The 24,207-nt window shown below is 41.3% G+C and overlaps 1 protein-coding gene across 1 annotated transcript in view; it reads right to left on the bottom strand.

The window, feature by feature from the left end:
• Positions 1–23,018, bottom strand: part of TRANK1 (tetratricopeptide repeat and ankyrin repeat containing 1) — a 49,113-nt gene extending 26,095 nt beyond the window's left edge. The window contains exons 1-10 of the mRNA XM_060280601.2: positions 22,818–23,018; positions 9,781–9,933; positions 9,409–9,538; positions 8,322–8,472; positions 6,984–7,102; positions 5,901–5,984; positions 5,106–5,244; positions 4,416–4,547; positions 3,104–3,274; positions 884–1,045 (exon numbers count right to left, since the gene is read on the bottom strand). Of these exons, the coding sequence (XP_060136584.2) occupies positions 884–1,045; positions 3,104–3,274; positions 4,416–4,547; positions 5,106–5,244; positions 5,901–5,984; positions 6,984–7,102; positions 8,322–8,472; positions 9,409–9,538; positions 9,781–9,932 (1,240 nt within the window). The 5' untranslated portion in view covers position 9,933; positions 22,818–23,018. The remainder of the gene's footprint in view (positions 1–883; positions 1,046–3,103; positions 3,275–4,415; positions 4,548–5,105; positions 5,245–5,900; positions 5,985–6,983; positions 7,103–8,321; positions 8,473–9,408; positions 9,539–9,780; positions 9,934–22,817) is intronic.
• Positions 23,019–24,207: the final 1,189 nt, after the last annotated feature.

Raw genomic sequence — 24,207 nt, 5'->3', positions numbered from 1 at the left:
CCTCCTCAAAATGCTTAACACAGCTGTGCATTAAAAAAGCTACAAGCCTAGGGAAGAAAAAAACTGAAAACCCCGTAAACCTGCAAAATAGCCAGTGTGACGTTTTAGTTCTCAATTTATTTAACACAGGAAGAAGGCAATGAAAATACATCAATTGTTTCCCCTTTTGTTTCTCAGAAAGATTCCATTGGTGCCTCCGATGTGCTACAAACTGTAGATCACAAACTAGTGCTAGGGTACATCAAACTTTCTGCCAGGCACTGAAAGGCTTCTAAGTGAGGCAAGAGCTACAGCACCCAATAACAAGTGCTTTCCTTTTGTTAATCCAATGATGCGATACAATTCTCTATGTTCCTCGACTCAGTTGGTTACCTTTCACAGAAAACCAGTTTTCACAGCATATTAAAATATCCAACTGGACAACTTTTGCCGCCTAGAGGACAATATAAATGCTTTGCAATAAAGACTTTCTATCTGATATGCTGATCCCTCTGGAGACCAAAAGTGGACATGCATCAGGACTACAGCTGTCAGTTTGGGGTTTTATGGAGCACATCAGGACAGGAAAACAAAGCAGTTAAAATGTCAGAATGTTCAAGTAGATAGCAAGCAGAGGATTGTATTTCACACTGCTCCTATGTAAAATATCCCCCAGTGTGCTAATTTCCTACAAACAGCAGCGGGGGGGCAAGAGGCGGCAAGACTTGAACAACTGCGAAAATAGGTTATTAAATGAAGCACATGAACGCTCAAGTTCTATAAATATTAAGTAGTTGTCTTTATAGCAAACGTTTTACTTGGTTTCCAAGTCATCCTTGTGTTTCGGAAATGATTCAAACATGTCCCTGGCATCTATCAGATACTGAGAATGAAACATGTTTACCTCTTACTGATTTCAGCAGGTTCAGGAGCCTCTGAACTTTTTCATGCCTCAATACTTTGATGTTATGAACTCTGTTTTCCGAACGACAAAACTTCACAAACTGCTCAAAAGCATCATGAAGCAAGGCAACGTTGTCTGCAGGGGGCGTGCATTCAGTCTGCTCTGTGGGGAACAACATTGAAAACCTTTCTGAGACATTTTCTCTCTCTCCTTTTTCAACGGGAACAGAGCTCATGAATTTGCAATCCATGAAAAGGAGATACAGGGCCGTCTCAAGCAGGTCGGGCGCCCTGGCGCTGTGGCGCGGAGATCGCTCCGGCGCCCCCGCCCTAGTGGGACTACCCCTAGAGCCCGACCTGAGGGGATATGAAGGAAAAAATCAATAGTAAAGTGGCCCAACATTTCTCCTTCCAATAGCCATTTATTTCCCCAAAGACCAGTGGTTTTCAAATTTTCCCATCATCCAAAATCTTCCGCTGTAACCATCTTGAAAGAGGCAGCTGTGACAACTTGGGATAATACCTCATGCATAAAATCATGCTTATAAAATCATGCCATATAAAAAGGGTTACATCTTTTAATTGCTGTGACATGGGACTTTTGTTGTTTTTCTCTGTAGAAAATTCTAGGAAACCTTCTTGGATAACTCTTTCTGTTAGACACATAACTCTTTTGTGTTGCCTATATAGTTGTGATGTATGGAAGTGAGAGCTGGACCATAAAGAAGGCCAAAGAATTGGTGCTTTTGAATTATGGTGCTGGAGGAGACTCTTGAGAGTCCCATGGACTGCAAGAAGATCAAACCTATCCATTCTTAAGGAAATCAGCCCTGAGTGCTCACTGGAAGGACAGATCCTGAAGCTGAGGCTCCAATACTTTGGCCACCTCGTGAGAAGAGAAGACTCCCTGGAAAAGACCCTGATGTTGGGAAAGATGGAGGGCACAAGGAGAAGGGGACGGCAGAGGACGAAATGGTTGGACAGTGTTCTTGAAGCTGCCAACATGAGTTTGACCAAACTGCGGGAGGCAGTGGAAGACAGGAGTGCCTGCTGTGCTGTGGTCCATGGGGTCACGAAGAGTCGGACACGACTAAACAACTAAACAACAAATACAGTGTTATGCACAACAAATACCTCTAGTTATGAACTTAATTCGTTCCAGAGGTCCATTCTTAACCTGAAACTGTTCTTAACAAGAGGCGTGCTTTCACTAATGGGGCCTCTTGCTGCCGCTGCACTGCCGGCACACAATTTCTGTTCTTATCCTGGGGCAAAGTTCTCAACTCGAGGGAACTCTTCCAGGTTAGCGGCGTTTGTAACCTGAGGTATTTGTAACTCGAGGTACCACTGCAGATAGTTGTTGGGCCTCAGCACTGGGCCCATAACCAAAGAACATGCCCTGGAATAGGACTGAGGAACCTGTGCCTCTCCAGTTGTTTTTAGACTCCCATCTGCCCCAGCCAGTGCTCAGAGATGACAGGAGTCTTGAAAAATCTGGAGGTCCATCCCTGCCCTAGAATATACCGCCAACACTTCTCAGCTGCTGTGAATTGTAGGAGTGAGCAAGATTCTTTCAGAGAAGAGTGTCTGGAGTCTTCTCTTTGAAGATGACCTGAAAAGTTTCAGAGGAACCCCAGAGTTTCCCAAAAGAGCTTCAGGGGAAAGCTCCATCACTAGCACATAACAACACACAATTAACCAAAACAACACTGCCACACAGCCCTGTTGCTCAACTGGTGAGGTATTAGTGCAGTAGCGGGCAATGCCAACACACACAAGCCCAAAGGACTGCACAAATCTCCTCGGCCTATGTATGCTTCTCTCACCTCTGCCTCAGTACTGATAGCTGTCCTAGTGTAGTAGCTTTGGGTTTCCAGTATCAAAGCCCAGTTTCAAAGCTTTGGCTACAAAAACACTTTGCGAAAACCTAACAGAAAACCATGGTTAGGGGTGGGCAGTTGGGACATGGATGAAATTATGGAGAGGAGCAGAATGACCATGACATCCAGTGCCTGAATAATGGTTAAGTGTTACGTCTACAGCAGGGTTTCCAGCTGTTTTTGGACTACAGTTCCTATCATCCCCAACCACTGGTCCTGCCATGAATGATGGGAGCTGTAGTCGAACAACAGATGGAGACCCAACCTAGAAAACAAAGAGGACACTTTTGTCAAGTGAGGGCTATTACTGAATTGAACAAGCAGGCCTGCCTCTGAAGTACCTGGTGACTCATCCCGGTGTAGATTACATCTTTCCATGTGCTTGCTGATTATATCTATAACCCTGAACTTCTTGTGTTTTTTCAAGATATCCATAGCAGACCTTGACTGGGCATCACAGATCTTTGGATCCACCCCAGCGTTTAGAAGCATCACAACATTTTCTATCAGATCTGAAATACAAAACAAATAAAAGGAATCTGCAATATTCTTGACTTGAATCACAACAGGCTTCACATCATGAGTTCAGCTTTGTGATTTGACCCTTGCAGAAAGGACTCTTGCAATAACTGATTGCAGCAATCCATGCTTGCCAGAAACATCAAAACACACCACTCATTCATTTACCCCGGTCTGTCACACAGGGAAAGGGGGATAACAAAAACTGCAAAAAGTTCCCAGGTCACCAATTTGGGCTGGGAAATATATGGTGGAGGATTCACATTTTGGGTGCCCACTAGACTGATAAATTTCAAAAGAAAAAGAAAATAAGAAGAGGAATATAGGTGCATTTTTCAAATGAAACAGATAGATGCTTAGTTTCTCCCCTTCAATCTCAAAAAGGATTGCAAAACAGGAAGCCAACAAGACACCTGCTTCCCCGCTTCCTCACAAGACTAGTGCAAAGCAATATGAATTGTTATTTCAAAAATACTGGGAGCACAAAATCATTGCTTTTCAATGGTGGCTCCAGTCTTATAGAACTCCTAGGTTTAGATGGCCCCATTGATTATGGGACCTTCTACGCCCTGAGCCATTGTTCTATTAGTGAAATACAGTCCTTCCTGAGCACGTCTTTTTCCCATTATTCATTCCCTTTCTGTGACAGCTGTGTATTTATTACTCATGTTATTCCAACTTTTTGGTCACCTAAGTGGCTCTGGGAAAATCTCTTCCATTAACACGATGGTGCTTGCTACTGCCAACCCACTTACCTAGGAGTAAGCCCCCCTGAACTCAATGGAGCTTATTTCTGAGTAGATCTACCTAGGATTGCACTGTAAATGAATTAGAAGCCTATTCTTGATGCTGGAACAGACACTTGTTTTCCCACTGCCACCTCGTGGGCAAAATAAAACTTGCAGAAACTATCATGCTACAATTCTAGAGATGGTCTCAAGGAAAGCTGATTCCTAGTTTGATTATTCTGTTCAAAATGCAGCAACACAAAAGCCAGTCTCTGATCAAAGCACAGTGTTAGCCCTTAGCCCTTTCTAGGCTTTCCGTAATGTATTGTATTGTCCAAAAACAAGGTTACCTAAACACACACACACACACACACACACACACACACACACACAACCATCCACTTACTTTTCAAAGGATATCCAGGTGAGAGGGATGCCACAACGTGGAGAACTGTGGCCCCCTCTTCATTTTGCTGGTTGATGAGATCCTTCAGTTCAGGCTTAGTATTCAATAACCATCGGAAAAGGTGATTTCCATCTAAATAATTAAAAAGAAGAAAAGCATATGACATCAATTTAAGATGAAGACTGTCCTTAACCTTTCCAGAATATATAAAAAGGATAGGAAAGTATCTATGCAATATAATTTATTTTAACTGCTTGGGTTTATCTAGTCTAGTTGGTGTATAGCAAAGAACCTTGCAGGGCAGGGATGGCCAATGTTCTTGGCACACGTGGCACAAATCAAGTCCAGAATATGAAATGGTGCCACTCTAGTTTGACGGTACAGTATTTTTGCTGCTCCTCCCTGCCTTGGGGTTCATTTTCTCTTTAAGTCCAGTTTACAGATTCACCAATATACTGAGCAGGGGAAAGTACCAGACTTTATAACATAGCTACTTCTACGCTGCCCCCAACAAGTGTCCCCCTGCCCAAAGGCTGGCCAGCCTATATTGTAGGTCAGACTTGAATAATGCCATCTCTCACCATGTTCATGGGACCATAGCTTTATGTTTTGCATATAAAATCCATCTCCAAATTACCTGCAGCACCATTCAGGACATCATTTATTTTTATTTATTTTTAAAGCACTTACTTGCTTTGATACAAAGCATGATGATAGCATGAAGAGGATAGGTTCCAACACTTCTTATATTTGCTCCAAGGGAGACAAGCCACTCCACCAGTTTGGGCACCCTTTCCATTTTTTCGTACTGGCCAAAGAGAACATACTTCTGGTTCAAGAGAAACAAAGAATAAATGTTTAAGGCTCTGGTCACTTGGTGCACATAAAATCCATCATCACTGCATTATGATAAAATCCCCACCACATAGAAATGTGGATGATTAGGCAGCCTAACTTGGATACAAATTTTATTTCTGTTGACAGTAATATTTTATTTAAGCACCATGTTTGCCTTAAATACCACGCCCACCCACAATTAAGGGAAATCAGACATGTCTGTTAAAGCAAGCTACCCTGTTTCTCATATTTTAAGACATACCCATAAAATAAGCCATAGCAGGATTTTTAAGCATTCACGGAATATAAGCCATACCCCGAAAATAAGACATAGTGATAGGCCCAGCAGCAATGCCGGCTGCGGCAGGAGGAGGAGGAAAAAAATAAGACATCCCTTGAAAATAAGCCATAGTGTGTTTTTTGAGCAAAAAATAAATATGTGTCTTATAATATGAGAAACACGGTGGTAATGGAGTTTAAAAGTTTGCTGGACTGCATGCAGGCTCCTCTTACACCCTTCAGTTTGTAAAACAGATATTGGTTACCTATGTTACCTGCCATTCATGCAAGCCCTCTGGTGAAATCCATTTCCTAATTCCATTCACCCAGGCCCCAGTAAAGGATTTCTACTGGAAGATTTCGACAAACCTCAAACAGCTCTCTTAGTGATAAATTGGTCACTTGCAGATTCCTTGGCAACCGGTCTTTCTCAGCAGCCAACAACAGGCAAGACTAGGGAGTGGGGGAAAAAGATTTTTTCGTTAGAACTTTAAATGCATTTAGACCTCACATCTTTTTCAGATCACAGCGACACCTGGTGCTTTTGCTAACAAGAGCAATTCTCTGAAACTATGGTATTCCAGTGACACTGGAAAGGATGAAAAGTATTACTTCAGTATACTTTTCAGTATTACTTCCTCAGAGATTGCTGGCATCAGCAGAAAGCTGAGAGTTAAGAACCACCGCATGTGTATTGGCTGAGCAGCGGGTATTTGCTTCCTTTTGCTTACAGATCAACACAGGTTACTATTGCATCAGGCTGCAAGAATGTAATAACCTAAACATCCATGAAACAGCGTTGGTATTGCTATGGGAAGTAAAGAAAGTGCTTTTTGCTGCACTATGACCTACCAACATGGAGAAAACTGCAGCGGTTGTCCTTTCCTACTCATGCTAAAAGTTTGGTTTACTGTTCTGTATGAATCTGACCTCATTGTTGGGTCTCACTTCAACCAAGCCACCAAGTTTTGTCCTTGGCTTGCCATTGTGGTTTGCTTGGAGTGAGACAGACCACCAGACAATGCTCAGACATAACACTAAGCCAAGCCACGGCTGAGCTCCCAGTAGCATGGCAGCAGGAGCAGAGAACGACTGCAATGGCTGTGATTTTCTCCCAATGCACCAATATGCTTGCCTATTCACAGCAAGCCATAGTTTAGCCTACTGTTCCCTACATGGTCAGTCTCTCTTTTTCCTTCTTTAAAAGGTGCAAGCAAAAATAATGAACACTACACCAAAAACTGTGCTAAGCTTACAAATTAAGGAAGCACACCTACAATTCACATCAGCTTATCCCAATTCTAAGCTGAGCTACGCAATCACAGGGCTGAACCATCGAAGCAGACAGAATCCAGAACCTGCGATCACCTACTGTTATATAGGTTTTGAAAAGCCAGCCTGAGCTCAGGAGGGGGAAAAAGATGTCATTATTTACAATGATAAGATGCCTACCTGCCACAGTCCTTTTCTGGCCAGCTTTTCAATCACTTGTTGCCAAACTGGTGGAACGAAATTATCGCTCACAATTTTTTTACAGACGGATAATAAATTTGGGGTAATAGTCCTTTCATCTAAAGGGGGGGAACGAGACAAGAGAGGCTTAAGTTTGCATAATCTTCATCATCATCATCATCATTTACAGTTTGTGCTCTTCCAACTTAGGAAATCCCCTCATGGCATCAACAAGGATGGGGAAATGCCATTACACAACAGAGAAAACAAACTGCAGAATCACCAATGCTCTCTCCCTAGGGCTCCCTTCAGCTGGTCTATACAAGCAACAGAACAAGGTAGGAAGTTGATGGCAGAGTGCTATAGTGGTAGAATGGACTGAATCATTTCAGCCTGCAAGTTTCAAATGCTCTATCACAGACCAAAATCTATACAAATACCATGGAAAACTAACGCAGTGGGGGGGGGCGTTGTTCTTTTCCTGCTCTTGGCTTTCTGTTTGCAATGAGTTTTCAACGTGGGGAAGCGCTGAAAAACATTGTCACCCACCTGCAGATATAGCAGGGGGCAATGCCAAATATGCAGAATCTGGGCATAGGGATTGGAGCACGTTGCGCGAAGGGAAACACCAGAAATTGTGCGTCTGAAAGCTCATTGCAAACATGATTCTTCCATCTGCTCCCTGAAGCTGCTTCTACGCAGCTAACTCCCTCGCTGGGTCAGGACAAAGATCTTGCCGTTTTAACCTAACGTTGCAGACATTTTACCCACCAGCCCGAGGTGACAAATCCATTTTGCAAAGGTTACACTATAATAATGACTGTGGACAATGACCTGGTTTGCACATCATTGGAAGCAATACTCTGAAACACATTATAAATGACTGCAAATGAGAAGCCCGCTGCTGCCCGCTGCTCAATTATGACCCACTTCACTTTGCTAAGCCTGTAAAAAAGACATGGACTGGTTGGCTTAGTGCTGGGTGCAAACCAGTGTAGTGGTTTGTTTATCTCTGAACAAAACAGATAAACAAGCCAAGTTTCTTTCTTGGTCTACTGCTTATAGGTTATTTGGAGAGAAATAAACTACAAGCGTTGGGTTTGCACATAATGCTACGGCATCCACTCCAGTTTCTTCCTCAGCTCAGCAAAGGGAGTACAGTAGTGAACCACTTGCATGTTGCTCATTGATGGTAATCCATAGTTTCTTTCAGACTATGGTTTACTGTGATTTGCAAATAAGGCCATTCATTTTAAGCACCCACCAGCCATCAGCTGCTCCCAATCCTGTCCTTGTTGTGACAGTTTAATGAAGACAAAATCTCATGTTATCACTTACCGTTAACGCTTGAGAAGATACCGACTATAAAGTCAGAAATTTGACCCACATCTGATGAACCATGGAGGTGGGCTAAACCTTCATAAAACATTTTAACAGCATCGAGAGGCTGTCTCAATTTAATCAGGGAGTAGCCAGCTCTATAGTACCCCTAAGAAAGAAAGAAAGAAAGAAAGAAAGAAAGAAAGAAAGAAAGAAAGAAAGAAAGAAAGAAAGATCCCAAGAGTCAGTCTTTCACTTCTGGAATATATGTGAAGGCTAACAGACATTTAATAGCAACATTTCAATATAAGAAAGGAATAAGCTAGTAGTAAATACATTTAAAATGGCAGGGTTTAAACAGAGGACACTTTTGCACCAAATACAACAGGCACTAGTCAGCTATATTTTACTCAGAATATACCCACAGATATTAACGAACATGATAAAATTAAACATTCATTTGTTTTATTAAACTATCTATGGCCTTCTAAAGTAACTATGGGGCGGTGATTGCTTTTGTTTGTTACTATGATGCTTTTAAAAAACTTGGATACAAATCTTATTTCTGTTGTCAGTAATATGTTATTTAAGCACCATGTTATGTATTTTCGTGTTTTTATATTGGAAACCATCCTGTGAGCCTCGGATGAAGGGTGGTGCAGAAAATAAATGTCTGAATGGGAACACAGTTCTGAGCCATCAGCTGCTCTGTAAATAAATTTATGTTCATATTAAGTTAAAGTGACTTGCAAGCCAAAACATGGAGCTTCCCAATACAACAAAATTTAACAACCAAATGCAAGTCCAAAGTTCTTCAAGCTTTAATCTCCTTTAATGTCAGTGCTCAGATCTTTGCATTTTTGGTCTTGAAATTTCTCTATTTCAGAGTGAAACCACACATTGCTTCAAAATATCTTATATTCAGAACTCTTAATCCTTATTTTAATTTTTAATTAAAAACAACAGCCCTGCAACCTAGGCTTAGAGAATCATAGAATTGTAGAGTTGGAAGGGACTACCAAGGTCATCTAGTCCAACCCCCTGCAATGCACGAATCTCATCCATGACAGATGGCCACTCAACCTCTGCATAGAGTACAGAATACCTTAACGTAAGTTGGATCCCACTGGAGGCTCTCTCTTGCTGAGCAGAAGGCTTCTCCCCATTTATTTAAGTTGTAGAAGGCATTTGATCGGTTGCAGAGTAAAACTGCCACATCTCGCGGATGAGAAACCCTAAAAGATGAGAATGTTAAATGTAGTTGCGTCAAGAGAAACAGCGTTATAGTTTTACAGAACACATGGACTGTGATTCCCCCACCTTCCTCTACACAGAAAGAGAGTAGAGGGGGGATTGTTATACCTTATGCATTCCCTTTATTAAATCCCAACAGAACCCTGCTATGAAAAGTTGAATAAAGAGTGTAAGGGGAAACGGCAAATAATTACTGCAAAGATCACAGATAGGAAGAGCTTACTTTGCTGCTTGGTGTAAATAAACCAGTACGTTTATTGCTTCGTCATACTTTCTGATGGCAAGAGAATAGTTTCCATTTTTGAAGTCTTGATTCCCTTGCGCTCTCAAGAGCTCGGCATAACCAAAGGGGTTCCCAAAGCTGAAGGGATCCATCCTGACATAAAGAGGAAATAAATATGCTCTGAGTGACAGCACAAAATATTTCCCTTACCCCACAGCACCAGAGGATTTTCAGTTACTTAAGCAACACCACATATATTTAAACACCAATAAAGTGTGTCTACTATCGATGATAAGCTGACGTATTATCAGGACTATTTGGACCAGTGTTTCCCAAACTTGGGTCGCCAGCTGTTTTTGGACTGCAACGCCCATCCTCCATGAACACTGGTCCTGCTAGCTAGGGATGATGGAGACCAAAGCAGGCTGGAGACCCAAGTTTTGGAAACACTGGATCTAGATCCAACATAAAAGGACACAACGCTTCATAGGAAGGAAGCCTTTTGTAGCAGGAGCTGAGCAGAAACCTGCCCTCTCCAACTTTGGTTTGTTTCACCTCTTATTTTAATTGCATCTGTCTTCTACCACCACCGCCCAAATTATTAAGGGCGTGGGAGAAGGAAACATTTTTATAAATACAATTTTAGAGGTCAAAAAGTTTGGCACGTAAGAAAAATCCCAAAGTCCATATTAATGTAATACTTTTATTAACCCAAAATATCACAAAGTAATGTACAGTACAATCCTTTGAGCTCTGCAGAACTCTCCCATCCAGATAGATGGTAAGCAAAGCAAGAAAAGCAAGAACATGGGGCAGGGAGACTCAAAGTGCCTAGCTGGTGATAAAACCTGTACTGTATCCCTGTCTGCATCTTGTAAGGTTCTTAAGACTGAGGATGCTATGCAAGTTTTAGGCTGCTTGGAATGAAAAGAGTAACAATGCGGTAATTTCCCCATCTCTGGGACTACAGAAAAAAGTTATTGCCCAGGTCTGTCTTCATCCTTAAGCAAAGCACAGAGATTCCTCCATAGTTTTCTTCCTGTTTTTGAGCTAAGGCAATCTTCATATTAGCAAAGGTGAAAATTAGTATTAGATGGTTTGCCAAGTCTAAAGAAACTAACGCGGAAAACTGTGCCTAGCCATTGAATGAAATGTTTCCTTGGAAAATAAAGCCCTGCTCTCAGATGGTATAACAAGCATCTTTCTTCAGTTTAGGATTCTGCTGTTAATACAACCAAATTCATTATTTTCCAATCACAACCAGTCTTTCCCTTACTGCCACCTCTGTAGCACCTAAAACACCTACCTGCTCTCTCCTCCTCCCGCCTTAAGACTCTTAGAAGGTGCAAACATAAATGCATAGCCCCCCCTTTCTCCTTCCCTACTTTTTTGCTGCGTTTACCATCTAGTCTGATAAAAAGAGTTCCAGAGTACTCAAAAGACTGCATGCTATTTTGCAATATTTTGGTTGGCCTAGTAAAGGCATTGCCTTAATATGAACTTTAGAGATGAAACATCAGTGTGAAAGGGTGGGGGGAGGGAGAGAAAACTCTGTCCTTTTATTTGCAGCAAAACATAGCATTTGGCTCCAACAGACTCCCTCACACTGTACAAGGAAATGGAAAACAATTTCTAAATTCAAAAAATATAATTTTTGCCTAGTGAGCATATGAACAGTGACCAAAACAGCCAGAACCACTCCAAAATAAACAAAAAAGTGATTAAAAGTACAGTAACTGACAAAAGGTGAAAACTGTATTCATTTACAAGTGAAAGTATGAGACAAAATAAACACAATGTATAAAAATGAGTGCATGAATAAATAAATAAATAAATAAATAATAAAGCAATTACAATGAACTAATAAAATATAAGGCTTTGCATTAGCTGCTTCAAGTATGTAAGAAAGCAGTTATTTTCTTAGCACCCCCTCCCTCCAGTCCAGTTAAAAGCAATAGTGTGTGCGCACGCACACACACACACACAATGTGCTTTATAAAGGTAATTAAAAAATACAAGAACAATTAAATGGGATTTAGCATATGTGTGTGTCTCTCTAATATTGGGATAGACTCAGGGGCTTTAGGGAATGATGTGTCCATATCTACCAGACCTGCTGTGGTCGATTGGTTTCCACTACAAGACTCCTGAGCAAAAATAATCCACAAGGATTAGAAAAAATCAAAACGCGATCAAAGAAGGAAAAACCCTAAGAAAAGCCAACATCTATGAGGCCACTTCAAAAGCACAGGCCTAGTCTAGTCTGTTTGCCTCCAAGGAACTGGCTGAGGCCGTAGCAAGAAAAATACGGTATCAATGGAGAAACACAAATGTGAGCTAAAAGTTGTAAGAGAGAGAGAGAGAGAGAGAGAGAGAGAGAGAGAGAAGGAAAGAAAGAAAGAAAGAGAAAGAAAGAAAGAGAGAAAGAAAGAAAAAGAAAGAGAGAGAGAGAATGAAAAAGAAAAAGAAAGAAAGAAAGAGAAAAAGAAAGAGAAAGAGAAAGAGAGAGAGAGAGAGAGAGAGAGAGAGAGAGAGAGAGAAAGTGAGAAAGAAAAAGAAAGAAAGAGAGAGAAAAAGAAAAAGAAAGAAAGAAAGAAAGAAAGAAAGAAAGAAAGAAAGAAAGAAAGAAAGAAAGAAAAAGAGAGAGAAGCACTCCAAAGTCTTTGTTTTTCCGTATTTTCCATAATACAACTCTTCTCATTTCTCCAGCTACGCTCCAAATTGTTCTCTTTTGTAACACTCCTGTACAATTTTACCCCTCATCAAAACGAGTCATTCTTAAATTTATGACTTGCACCAAGATTCTCTACCTTCTTTGGTTCTTCTTCACTTTCATCCCGAAATCTTTCAAGCTTCCTTATCAAAACCACAACACAAATTCCACCCAGCCTTGGAAGAACGACCTCGAAACCATCTGCTTTCTAGCTAAGATGGTTCCCTCCTTTCTCGGACTAATTGCCCAAAACAAAGGCTTCTCTCTCTCAATAGGGACAAAAATGTTGGTTAAGAAAAAATAATAATATTCTAACGCAACTACGGTAACATATCGTATAAAGGTACACACCTGGACAATTATCAGATAACGGTATCACTCACCACCACAGGCTTATAGTGCCCAGTTCAAATATTATACCCCTCTTTTCACACATACCCCATAATTTATAATTGGGATGTTTTTCCTTGAACAGATGCTTCCCATTTAACCAGAGATATAGTGTAACTTAAACTCTGAACAGGAAGCATGTAAAATCAAAAGGGACCCAAAGATGCAAAGGCATCAAAGTAATAAGATAGAGGAAACATTTGTGTAAAGGGTCAGAGAGATACATATTCTCCTTTTTCTTATTTTGAATTAGAATGGAGAGTAATCAGAATTTGCTCCTCCAGAGACTCCTTTGGTGCTGTTCCCAGAGAACTGTCAACCACACAGACACAAGTCAAAGTAAGTTATAGGGCTCATCTCTCTGTTTATCTCTTTTTAAAAAATAATAATTATATTTAAAGTTTTATACATTTCAATAATTTTACAATCATTTTACGTTTCAAAACTCGAATTCCTTTCCCCTTTCTGTGGTTCCTTAAATTTATGTTTCATATTTTCTGCATATTCCAAATTAACTTAATTTACTGATTTATTCATCTACTTTAAATATATGCTCTTATAAAACTGCAGGTTATTACAACAATCCTGCCAATGTTCTTATCGGTTTACAGTTTATTTGTAAATATTCAATAAACCATTTTCATCTATATATAGATATAAATGTAAAAAGGACATGTGGGTGTGTTTCCTCTTTTCACCAAAACCACTTAACCGATTGAGGTGAAATTGTGACACAACATCACATGCAAATGTCCGAAGGATATAGGAAAGTTTGCTAAGACAGATGTCACACCTCTGCCAGGCAAAACCCCCCCAAAAAAACCTGTTCCAGAACGCACTCAGCCAAAAGTGCATGCTGGGAAAAGAATCAGGTTACAAACCAGAGCCCTCTAGCAGCAGCTACACTGGTACTACACCTATAAAACCTTCTCTCTCAATAGCACCTTGGCTCCCGTTTACATACCTTTACAGACTAGGCCGAATGGATGTACTGACTCTCCTGGGAGGGAGTTGGGGGGGAGGGGATGGGATAGGTCAGGACACGGTGGGACCAGTCACAGGGATGAGCTGGGGGTGGAGGGAGAAGGGGGCATGATACATCATGGGTTGGGACAGAGGGGGGGGAATCACAGGGATGAGCCACAGCAACATGTGGCAGGGCCAGCTAGTTATTTTATAAAAAGTTTGCTATCTTGATTTCTTATTTTTCTGGTGAGTTTCACCATATCTCTCTGTTTATCTCAAAGCCTGTAGGGTACGAAGAAGGATCCAAGTATTTTAAGCGTCTCATGGTGCAATGATAACATCATTTCCACTCCTTCAGCCTTCAGCACCTGCAAGTTGATCATCATGGGTTCCTGAAACCATGCTTTGGTGCACACAGTATGTGGATCTGCTCCCTGTGCCCAGCACCACAGAAACCAGAACAGAAGGACCTAAGTAACTACTTGCCACTTGGCAAGTAGCAGGTTCAGTAAAGGCTCTCCTTAGAACTAGCTGCTGAAGGTGCATGGAAACATCTTGAGCTGTTTCCTTAAAAATAAAATAAAATCAGTCTGTCTTGGGAGCTACGTAGGAAGAGATTGTTGAAGTACCAGACACCAAAAATATATTGAAATGGTTGCTAAATTTATTTTTGTCTGCTCCCAGCAAATCAAGGGAAGGACAATCTAAATACTGTGCTTTCAGGATTTATCATAACAGAATGTCAGGCTGGAAAGCTAACAGAAACTTAAATCACCTTGCTAAAAAGTGCACGGTTGGGTGTGTTTTTTGCCAGCATACAAGAATAAATATCACTGGCCCACCTGTCTATGCTTACCTATGTTAGCTATTTGTGACCTAAACATGGAGGGGAGCCTTTGTAAAGTTTCCCTGCCTGTCTGAACCAGCTCTAAGAATGGTAAAACAATAATCTCTCCGCTTAATATGCCAATATACGAACAAGCATTTTCTTTACAAGCCACAATTAAACTAGGAAGCCTGTAATTAAACAGTGTTTCCATATTGTCCAAACCAAGAAACTATGGTTACCAACTTCAGAACAAGCCACACTATTAAAGGAAGGCTTGAAGTTGTGTATAATATCATGGCTTGTTCCAAAGCTGGCAACTATAGTTTCCAGCCTTGAATGGAAGGCTTTCTGGTTTGGTTGCTCATGCTACAAAAGGAGGAATGAAGGGACAAAAGACTAGCTTGTTTCTCAGCTTATCAAGGCGACATAGTATTCATCTGGTTATGGCCTTAGTCACCACAGATCATCAGGCTAGTGGCTATTTACAGGCCTGCTTCAAACTCTCAAACATGGAAATTAAAGTTCATTTGTGAGGTCAAGGAGGACCCTTGCAGATATTCCACTATCCTCTGGGAAACGGATGGCAGAACACAATTTGCCAGTAAAGGCTGGAAGAGAAGGAGACAGAGGCTGGAGAAGAACTGTGAGTGGGAAGAAACCAGAGGCCTTCTTAATGGGGATAGTCGGAGAGGAAATACCCAAGAAAGATGTTACATTTTTTCTGTATGCCACAACAGCAGCAAGAATATTATTAGCCAAGAATTGGAAAAATGAAGAGTTACCTACGATAGATGAATGGCAGAAGATGATGATAGAATTTATGGAGCTGGCAGAGCTAACCTGGAGACTCCGAGACCAGAGGGAAGAAGTGGTGGAAGAAGAGTAGAAAAAATTTAAAGAGTATTGAAGAAATAAACATATTATTGGAAAGAATTAAGAGAAGTTTAGGAGGTACAGGGAGGTTGTAGAAATAAAAAAAAGTTTAGATAAATATTGATATTGAGATGTAGTTATAAATAAATAGGAAGTGTGAGATGTTGTGTTATGATATAAGATTAGAAAAAGAATAGTTTTATGGTATATAAGGTATACGGATAAGATTTAGAAATTACTAAAGAGGATTTACAATGTAACGCAGTTGGAAGGGATATGAGGAAGTCACAGAATTAGAATAGATATAAATTGACGTTTTGGAATTTTTCTTTTTGTGTACGTGTGTTTTGTCTTTTTTTTTGTATTTGTAGTTTTTATATTTTGTATTTTTTGTATTCTGCATTTCTTGTATTTTGTATCTTTTGTATGTTCCGTTTTTGTGTTTTTTGATTGTTATAAAATAATAAATATATTTGAAGAAGAAGAAAGAACTGTGAGTGGAGGGGCACTTTTTTTTCATCCTTGGGACCCCCTGGCAAACTCACCAAACCTACTGCACCTGGAACCGGGTGTGGAGAGGGCAGGTGACTGTTGAATGGGACACAGCTGTGGGCAGCCTGAGGAAGCGCCATCCACCCCGGGGTTTGCCCATAAACAGCAAACCTAGAGGGGGAAACTAGGGTGATGCCCACAGCAACCCTTCTCCTAGCGGCACTTTTTGTGGCTGCACTGAGACCATGGGTGACAATTAGGGTGGGAAGGTGGAGTCTAGGGTGAAAGCAGGAAGCTGAGAGGAAGGGTGCTTCCAAAGGCAAAAGGACCAATAATTTGCTGATACATATTAGCAACACATTCATGTAACTTTTTCCTATGTTGCCTGTACAGTGGTACCTCTGGTTACGAATTTAATTCGTTCAGGGGTCCGTTCTTAACCTGAGGTACCACTTTAGCTAATGGGGCCTCCTGCTGCCGCCACGCCACCACCGCACAATTTTTGTTCTCATCCTGGGGCAAAGTTCTTAACCCGAGGTACTATTTCTGGGTTAGTGGAGTCTGTAACCCAAGGTATCACTGTATTTTTATAATATTTGCTACTCTTTAAGTTGTCATTAGTTGTTTTCTGTTTGCTCCTTATATTTTTTTTTTTAAAAAAATATCCCTCCCATGCTTCAAGCAAATCTGCAACCGTTCTCTTTCTCCAGTTGGACACTAAATCAAATCAGAAGAACCTTTATTAATCCAGAATGCGGCAGCCAGACTGGTGACTGGGAGCGGCCGCTGGGACCACATAACACCGGTCCTGAGAGATCTACATTGGCTCCCAGTACGTTTCCGAGCACAATTCAAAGTGTTGGTGCTGACCTTTAAAGCCCTAAACGGCCTCAGTCCTGTATACCTGAAGGAGCGTCTCCACCCCATTGTTCAGCCCGAACACTGAGGTCCAGCGCCCAGGGCCTTCTGACAGTTTCCTCACTGCAAGAAGCAAAGCTACAGGGAACCAGGCAGAGGGCCTTCTTGGTAGTGGCACCCGCCCTGTGGAACGCCCTCCCATCAGAGGTCAGAGAGATAAACAGCTACCTGACATTTAGAAAGAGTGGCGGGGGAGGGACCCGGCCAAATGTGCGGGGTATAAATATATTATTATTATTATTATTATTATTATTATTATTATTATTATTATTATTAGCAACTAGCCATGGCAACAAAATAAAATATACTGAAGATAGAGGCAAAAACTTAACTAGACAAAATACATTTTGGAAGGAGTTGGTCACTACACATTTTGGAGAAGAGATAGAATAAGCCTTCGCTTTTTCTAAGCCTTGCACTGCAAATGACAGTATTCGCAACTAATGCATTCTGAACTGACAAAGCTCAGTGACATAGCTGCCAAGTTATCCCTTTTTTAAAGGGATTTTCCCTTATGCTGAATAGGCTTCCTCGCGGGAAAAGGGAAAACTTGGCAGCTATGCAGTGAGGATTTTACCACACCCCCTTTCCAAACATTTGAACCACCCCCATTACACCCTTAGGACAGAGCAAAAGTTTGGACTAGATGTACTGAGACACACTGCTCTAGCTTTTGAGGTTTTGCAAAACATTAATACATCAAGCAACCCACCCACCTAAGTTAAAATACAAAATGACAACTGTCCACAGTCCTCATAAGGCAGCCGTAAGGTCAGGGGCAAGAAAGAGCTTCCACTACCCTTCCACTAACAACAAGATATATTGCCCCTCATCCCCTTCAACAGAAAATTAGTAGGAAAGGAGTGATGTGAAGGTCCTTTCCACATAAAAGAGTCTAAACAAAATTCATTTACATGGTCCAAAGTTTTCCATTTTGATGTTGCTAGTTTCATTCAATATATTTTGTATTTGTGATCCTCCGGGGGGCTTCTCCATAGCTCATACCGAAGCAGAGCCCAGTAAAAGATACAAGTTTATCTGATTCAGAAAGCAAGGTGTTTGGCCTGAATTTTGTAACTCGCCAGGAGTCACAACGAGGACATACCCTCCAACATTTCACCGATGAAAATAGGGACAGCCCATTACATAATGGTAATTTTATTATTTATACGCCACACATCTTACTGGGTTGCCCCAGCCACTCTGGGCAGCTTACAACATATGTAAAAACTTAATAAAACATTAAACATTAAAAACCTTCCCTATACAGGATTGCCTTCAGGTGGTTCGGGGGGGGGGTTCGGATAATTCCATACCCCCCCAACATTTCTCCAATGAAAATAGGCACAACCTAAGGAACAGAGGGACATTCCAGGATTAAATCAGAAACCAGTACGGCTTCTCTAAATCAGGGACGTCCCTGAGAAATAGGGACACTTGGAGTGTCTGCGAGGAAGCAGATCATGCCCTCTGTCCACCACATCCATGATTATACTGTCACTCTGATCTGTTTGTTTACACACAATTATGCATTTTACTCTGGCAGGCTTTTGTTCAGTTGTTTTATTTTTATTTTTAACTGTACAACCCTCTCCGAAGGAGGGTTTGAAAAATATTTCAGATGAACAAGCGGCAATAAAATTATGTGCCAGGGGAATGCAAATTCTGCATGAAGAAAAACTGGAATATAATTTAAGAAAACTTGCACAAACGGGATCCAAAGAACAGTACAACTAGCACCAGCCATCTATGTGGACCTTTGCCACATTTCTCAATCGTGTAGTTCTTCACGCTACATGGAAACTGAGATTTTCAAAAGCAGCTTGAGACACAGCAGTTCTTTATCTTACACAAGTCATTCTGCTCCTGTTGGTTATAGAGAACAGCTATGCAATATGAATTAAGTACTACAGTAATCCTGCTCTGTCTTCGGAGATTTCTTGGTTAGCCTTTATTTACTCACACGTTTAAGTGAGGCTAGCAGAAAGCTGAAACCTCTATTCTGTTCAATCATCCCACACAGAATTTGCATGAGAATTTTAAAGGAATTTAAGGGGAGGGAAGGAAAACATAAAAGGACCCAGGGCATAGTCAAAACTTCCCTTCTGGGCATGGACTGATGTAAGAAGCAGCAAAAATGAAGTTGGCCTAAGCTATGTTTGTTTGGAATAATTTTCTTACATTCCGGAAGCATTGTTTTTTTAAAAGAAATACATTTTCATAAATCACCTGTATATGAAGGGAAATTGATACATCACAGTATAAAGCAGTTAACATTGGTTTGCTTCAGGAAAAGGAAATATTATACAATAATCAAAAGACTATCTCAAAAATCTACAAACTGTTACAAAATGGACAATCAGAAAAAGAAGAAAAGGGAAATGCCATTAAGAAGTGGGAACAAGATTTAGGCCATACAATAGAATACAAAGAGTGGGAAAAATTATGGACGAAAACCATTAACCTCACAGCATGCTGTTTAATAAGAGAGAATTATATGCAAATGTATCATAGGTGGTACTTAGACCCAGAAAGGCTGGCTAAAATGAACAAAACACACAAAAATAAGTCCTGGAGGTGTATGAAACAAAACGGAACCTTTAATGTGGTGGACATGCCCGGAGATTGGGAAATTTTGGGGCATGATCCATGAAGAGATAAAGAAAATACTAAGAATTACTTATAGTAAAAGTCCAGAGGAATTCCTATTAGGAATATTAAATGATGATATTCCAAAAGAAGTTAAAATATTCTTATATGTGACATCAGCGGCAAGAATCCTGGTAGCTAAGTACTGGAAAAGGAAACAAATACCTACCAGGGAAGACTGTAAACTTTGTGAATACTTGGAGTTAGCTAAACCGACGGACATAAGAAGACAAAAACCAAAAAGTCTAGTGAAGAAGGAATGAGACTATTTGAATTTTTATTTTTTTTAAAAAAAAAAGGTTCAAGGGTAAATATCTGGTTGAGTTTAGAATGCCCTCGTGAATAGAAAGGGGAAGGAATATCGATAGATAGATAGATAGATAGATAGATAGATAGATATTAGGATTGAGATAAAACGGAAATACAGAAAGATATAACGAGACTGAAATTAAGTGTGAGGTCAGTGGAAGTCTTTATTTTATCAATTTGGTTATGTAACAATGAATATGGTATTGGGAATATGTCTGTCTTTCTTTTTTCTTTGTCCTTTATCTTCGTTTCTTTCCCTTTTTCTTTAATTTTCTTTCATTCTTAGTTTTGTGTTTTAATCTGTAAGATTTGGAATGGTTTCTTGTTCTGGCATATTGTTATGTTTTGTTGTTAAAATTAATAAATATTACTACAATAAAATAAAAACATTGGTTTGCTTCAGGCCTGTTGTTGACTAAAGGGTCAGTAAGGTAGATGGCTTCTGGACAGTGCTATCACACTTTAAACTAAAGCAATAAAGACAACCGTAACATTTTTCAAAATGCCCTTGCTTTAGATAAGAACAATCTGCCTGCAAACAACAAGTAGGAACAAAACTGTACGATTTTGCAATTCCATGCCAAAACTTAGATAATATTCAATCCCTGGAGAATCCAGCGAATGGTTACTAACATTGTTTGGCTTGACTGCTTGTTTTCCAATGCAGATTTTTACTGCTTAGTTATTGGCAACATTTTCCCCCCGCAGTAATGCCAAGGATTCCCAGTTGCTTCTATACGGGAACACATTGCTAATGAAATTATTAAAGAGCTAAACTAACTTGGTCTAAAAGAAGCCAACTCTCCAAACATGCACTCTAGTTTTTCAGCTGAAGTTTTATAACGGTGCTATAAAATGCAAATAAAAAAATTCCAAGTTCATCTTCGCTTGAAGAAAGGCTGTTCCAAATTCAAAACCAAAGCCCTTGAGAAAATCATATCCTAAGCAGAATTGACTGGCCTAAGCAGTCAATCTTTTTTGGAAACAGCTTTACTTGCAAATCTTTAAAAGTTGCCAGAAAGTTTCAGGTAACTGTTCTGAATGCAAGAAAAGCAGAGTGGGTTGGTTTTTTAAAAAATGTTGACTTGATAACAATCACACCACTACTATTTCTAGGCTGGTTAAAATTTTCACTATTAAAATAAATGTATACAAGGGGAAGGGGAACAACTTCTGCCTTACGATTTCAGAAAGGAGGATTAAGGGAAGCAAAACTCTTGCAAAATCTAAAGAGAAAGGAGAAGTTGCCTCTCTGCCCTGTTTTCCTCAAGGAAGAACATATGGCATGCAATGAATGGAATTGGTGGTGGATGTAACATTTAATTTCTAATGGACATGGTACAGACTAGCGACAGAATAACGTGGAACTGTATCTTTAATGACCACTTCATACGTCTCATAAAATGGGCTCGGGCCTACAGTAAAGGTGACAGCCTTTTTTTAAAAAAAAAAAGATTCCATGCTAGTTTTCAAAACGCCCTGCATCCTTCTTTGAAATCTGCATTTAGCATGCTATCAACTTCTCAGTTCTCAACAGACATTCAATGCCCCACCAACATCAAAGGCCAACTCAGAGGCCTCACAAAGTTGCACAGAAACCAGCTGCTGCGGATAGGCTAACAGGGGCGCTGCATTTTTCTTGGACCAGCTTCTGGTAGTTTGCAAGCACGAGGGTTGGTCGAAGCTCTCATATTAATTTTTTTATTTGCAGGACAACTACAGTGGTACCTCGGGTTAAGAACTTAATTCGTTCCAGAGGTCCGTTCTTAACCTGAAACTGTTCTTAACCTGAGGTACCACTTTAGCTAATGGCCCCTCCTGCTGCTGCCACACAATTTCTGTTCTCATCCTGGGGCAAAGTTCTTAACCCAGGGTACTACTTCCGGGTTAGCAGAGTCTGTAACCCGAGGTGTTTGCAACCCGAGGTACCACTGTATTCTGAAATAGCCAAGCCACCAACATTAGTCAAATGGGTCAGACGTCACCACCAACATTTGTGTGTCATTTTCCTACAAAGGATGTGTCCACACTTCCTTTTATTTACTCTGGTTCGGGAGAGCAGCCTACACACAAGTTGAACCGAAATACAATCCAAGTTGAAAGAAAGAACAGCCTAGGTCTGACATGCTCACATGTTCTCTCAAGTGCGATCCTAGTGTAAATAATACCCAGAGCTGCTCTCCCCCAGTGTGTGCCTTGGCAGGCAGGAGGCAAAAAAAATCTAACCCAGGCAGTGCAGGAAGTTATGTTTCTTACAACCTAAGCTGGTGATCAGTGAGGCAACCCCCAGGGCCTAATCTTTGGCTCACAGGATTATGTTGGACTCCAATTCCCATCAGTCCTGGCCAGTGGTCATGGATGATGGGAGCTGTAGTCCAACAAATATGTGAAAAGCAGCAGGTTTTAGCCACTCCAGCCCTGCAGAAACACCCAAAGAAACCTGTGGGACCATGCCACTTTGCTCTCTCCCAATTCCTTTGGTCCGCTTGTTGCTTGCTTGCCTTCTAGTTATACTCAAAACCCGACTCACTTCCCTGCCGCCCATGACTCACAGCTGTTGGCTGTGCATTTGCGCACAGAAATTAAACCAATTACCAGTGAGCTCCATGAAACTTAATCTCGAAAAGGATTGCACCCTGAGGCTCAGCCCTCACGCGAATCCTGCAACCATCCAAGGAGACGCAAGCCCCAAAAATTTCTTCCACCCTAATAAGGGGCGTGCAGGATTAGGGTTTACGTGGCAAAAATTTAAAAGTGACCGGGGGGGGGGGAGCCATGCAAACCAATTGCTTCTATTGCCCCAGGACAACACACCTGCGCAAGGAAAAGCTGCTTCCGATTTTTGGCTAGTTCGTTTGCTAAAAACAAAACATGCACCACACATGCATGCATACATACGCTTATGCAAAGACGCGCCTCTCCTTCTTTTCTTCCTGGACTAACCCGGCGGCCCCCCAGGCACTCCTCGCTGCTTTAAGGCGCGCGCGCCCGGCGAAAGCGGGAGCTGCAGCTCAGCTGCTGCGCATCAACAAAGCCAGCCATCCTGCAAAGGCGCGCGCGGGTGGGAGAAGAAGCGCAAGCCGCGGGCGAGCCCCGCCCCCGCGACGTCATTTCGGGGAAAGTGGCGCTTCCTTGGAGGCAGCGTTTCCTTGCTGCGAAAGCGAAAGCGAATATTAAGCTTTCCCAGATCCATCGCCGTTTCTCCGCCTTCAAGCGCAGCGCCTGGGTTGCTGTTGTTTAGTCGTGTCCAACTCTTCGTGACCCCATGGACCAGAGCACGCCAGGCACTCCTGTCTTCCACTATCTCCCGCAGTTTTGGTCAGACTCATGTTGGTGGCTTCGAGAACACTGTCCAACCATCTCGTCCTCTGTCGTCCCCTTCTCCCAGTGCCCTCAATCTTTCCCAGCATCAGGGTCTTTTCCATGGAGTCTTCTCTTCTCATTAGGTGGCCAAAGTATTGGAGCCTCAGCTTCAATATCTGTCCTTCCAGTGAGGACTCAGGGCTGATTTCCTTCAGAATGTATAGGTTTGATCTTCTTGCAGTCCATGGGACTCTCAAGAGTCTCCTCCAGCACCATAATTCAAAAGCATCCATTCTTCCGCGATCCACCTTCTTTATGGTCCAGCTCTCACTTCCATACATCACTACTGGTAAAACCATAGCTTTAACTATACGGACCTTTGTTGGCAAGGTGATGTCTCTGCTTTTTAATATGCTGTCTAGGTTTGTCATTGCTTTTCTCCCAAGAAGCAGGCTTCTTTTTATTTCGTGACTGTTGTCACCATCTGCAGTGATCATGGAACCCAAGAAAGTAAAACCTCTCACTGCTCCATTTCTTCCCCTTCGATTTGCCAGGAGGTGATGGGACCAGTGGCCATGATCTTAGTTTTTTCTTTGATGTTGATCTTCAGACCATATTTTGTGCTCTCCTCTTTTACCCTCATTAAAAGGTTCTTTAATTCCTCCTCACTTTCTGCCATCAAGGTTGTGTCATCAGCATATCTGAGGTTGTTGATATTTCTTCCGGCAATCTTAATTGCCGGAAGCGCCTGGGAGCTGGATGTAAAAAGTTGGTTTCTAGTTTGACCTTCCACCCATAAACCCACCCTGTCTTTTGCCCGTCTCTCTCATCCAAGGTTTCCTGTCTCAAAAGCAAATTGGATTATAGGACACAAGAGTGATTTTAACCTCTGGGAGAAACTTTGGGAAAGCGACTTGAAATCTACAGCATGTTATTCTTTGAAGGAGAATGATCTGAAAGTGATTCACAGATGGTCTCTTAACTC

Source organism: Zootoca vivipara, chromosome 11 (genome assembly GCF_965207765.1).
Source record: "Zootoca vivipara chromosome 11, rZooViv2.hap1.1, whole genome shotgun sequence".
Taxonomy (NCBI): domain Eukaryota; kingdom Metazoa; phylum Chordata; class Lepidosauria; order Squamata; family Lacertidae; genus Zootoca; species Zootoca vivipara.
This window is presented reverse-complemented; position numbering and strand designations above follow the sequence as displayed.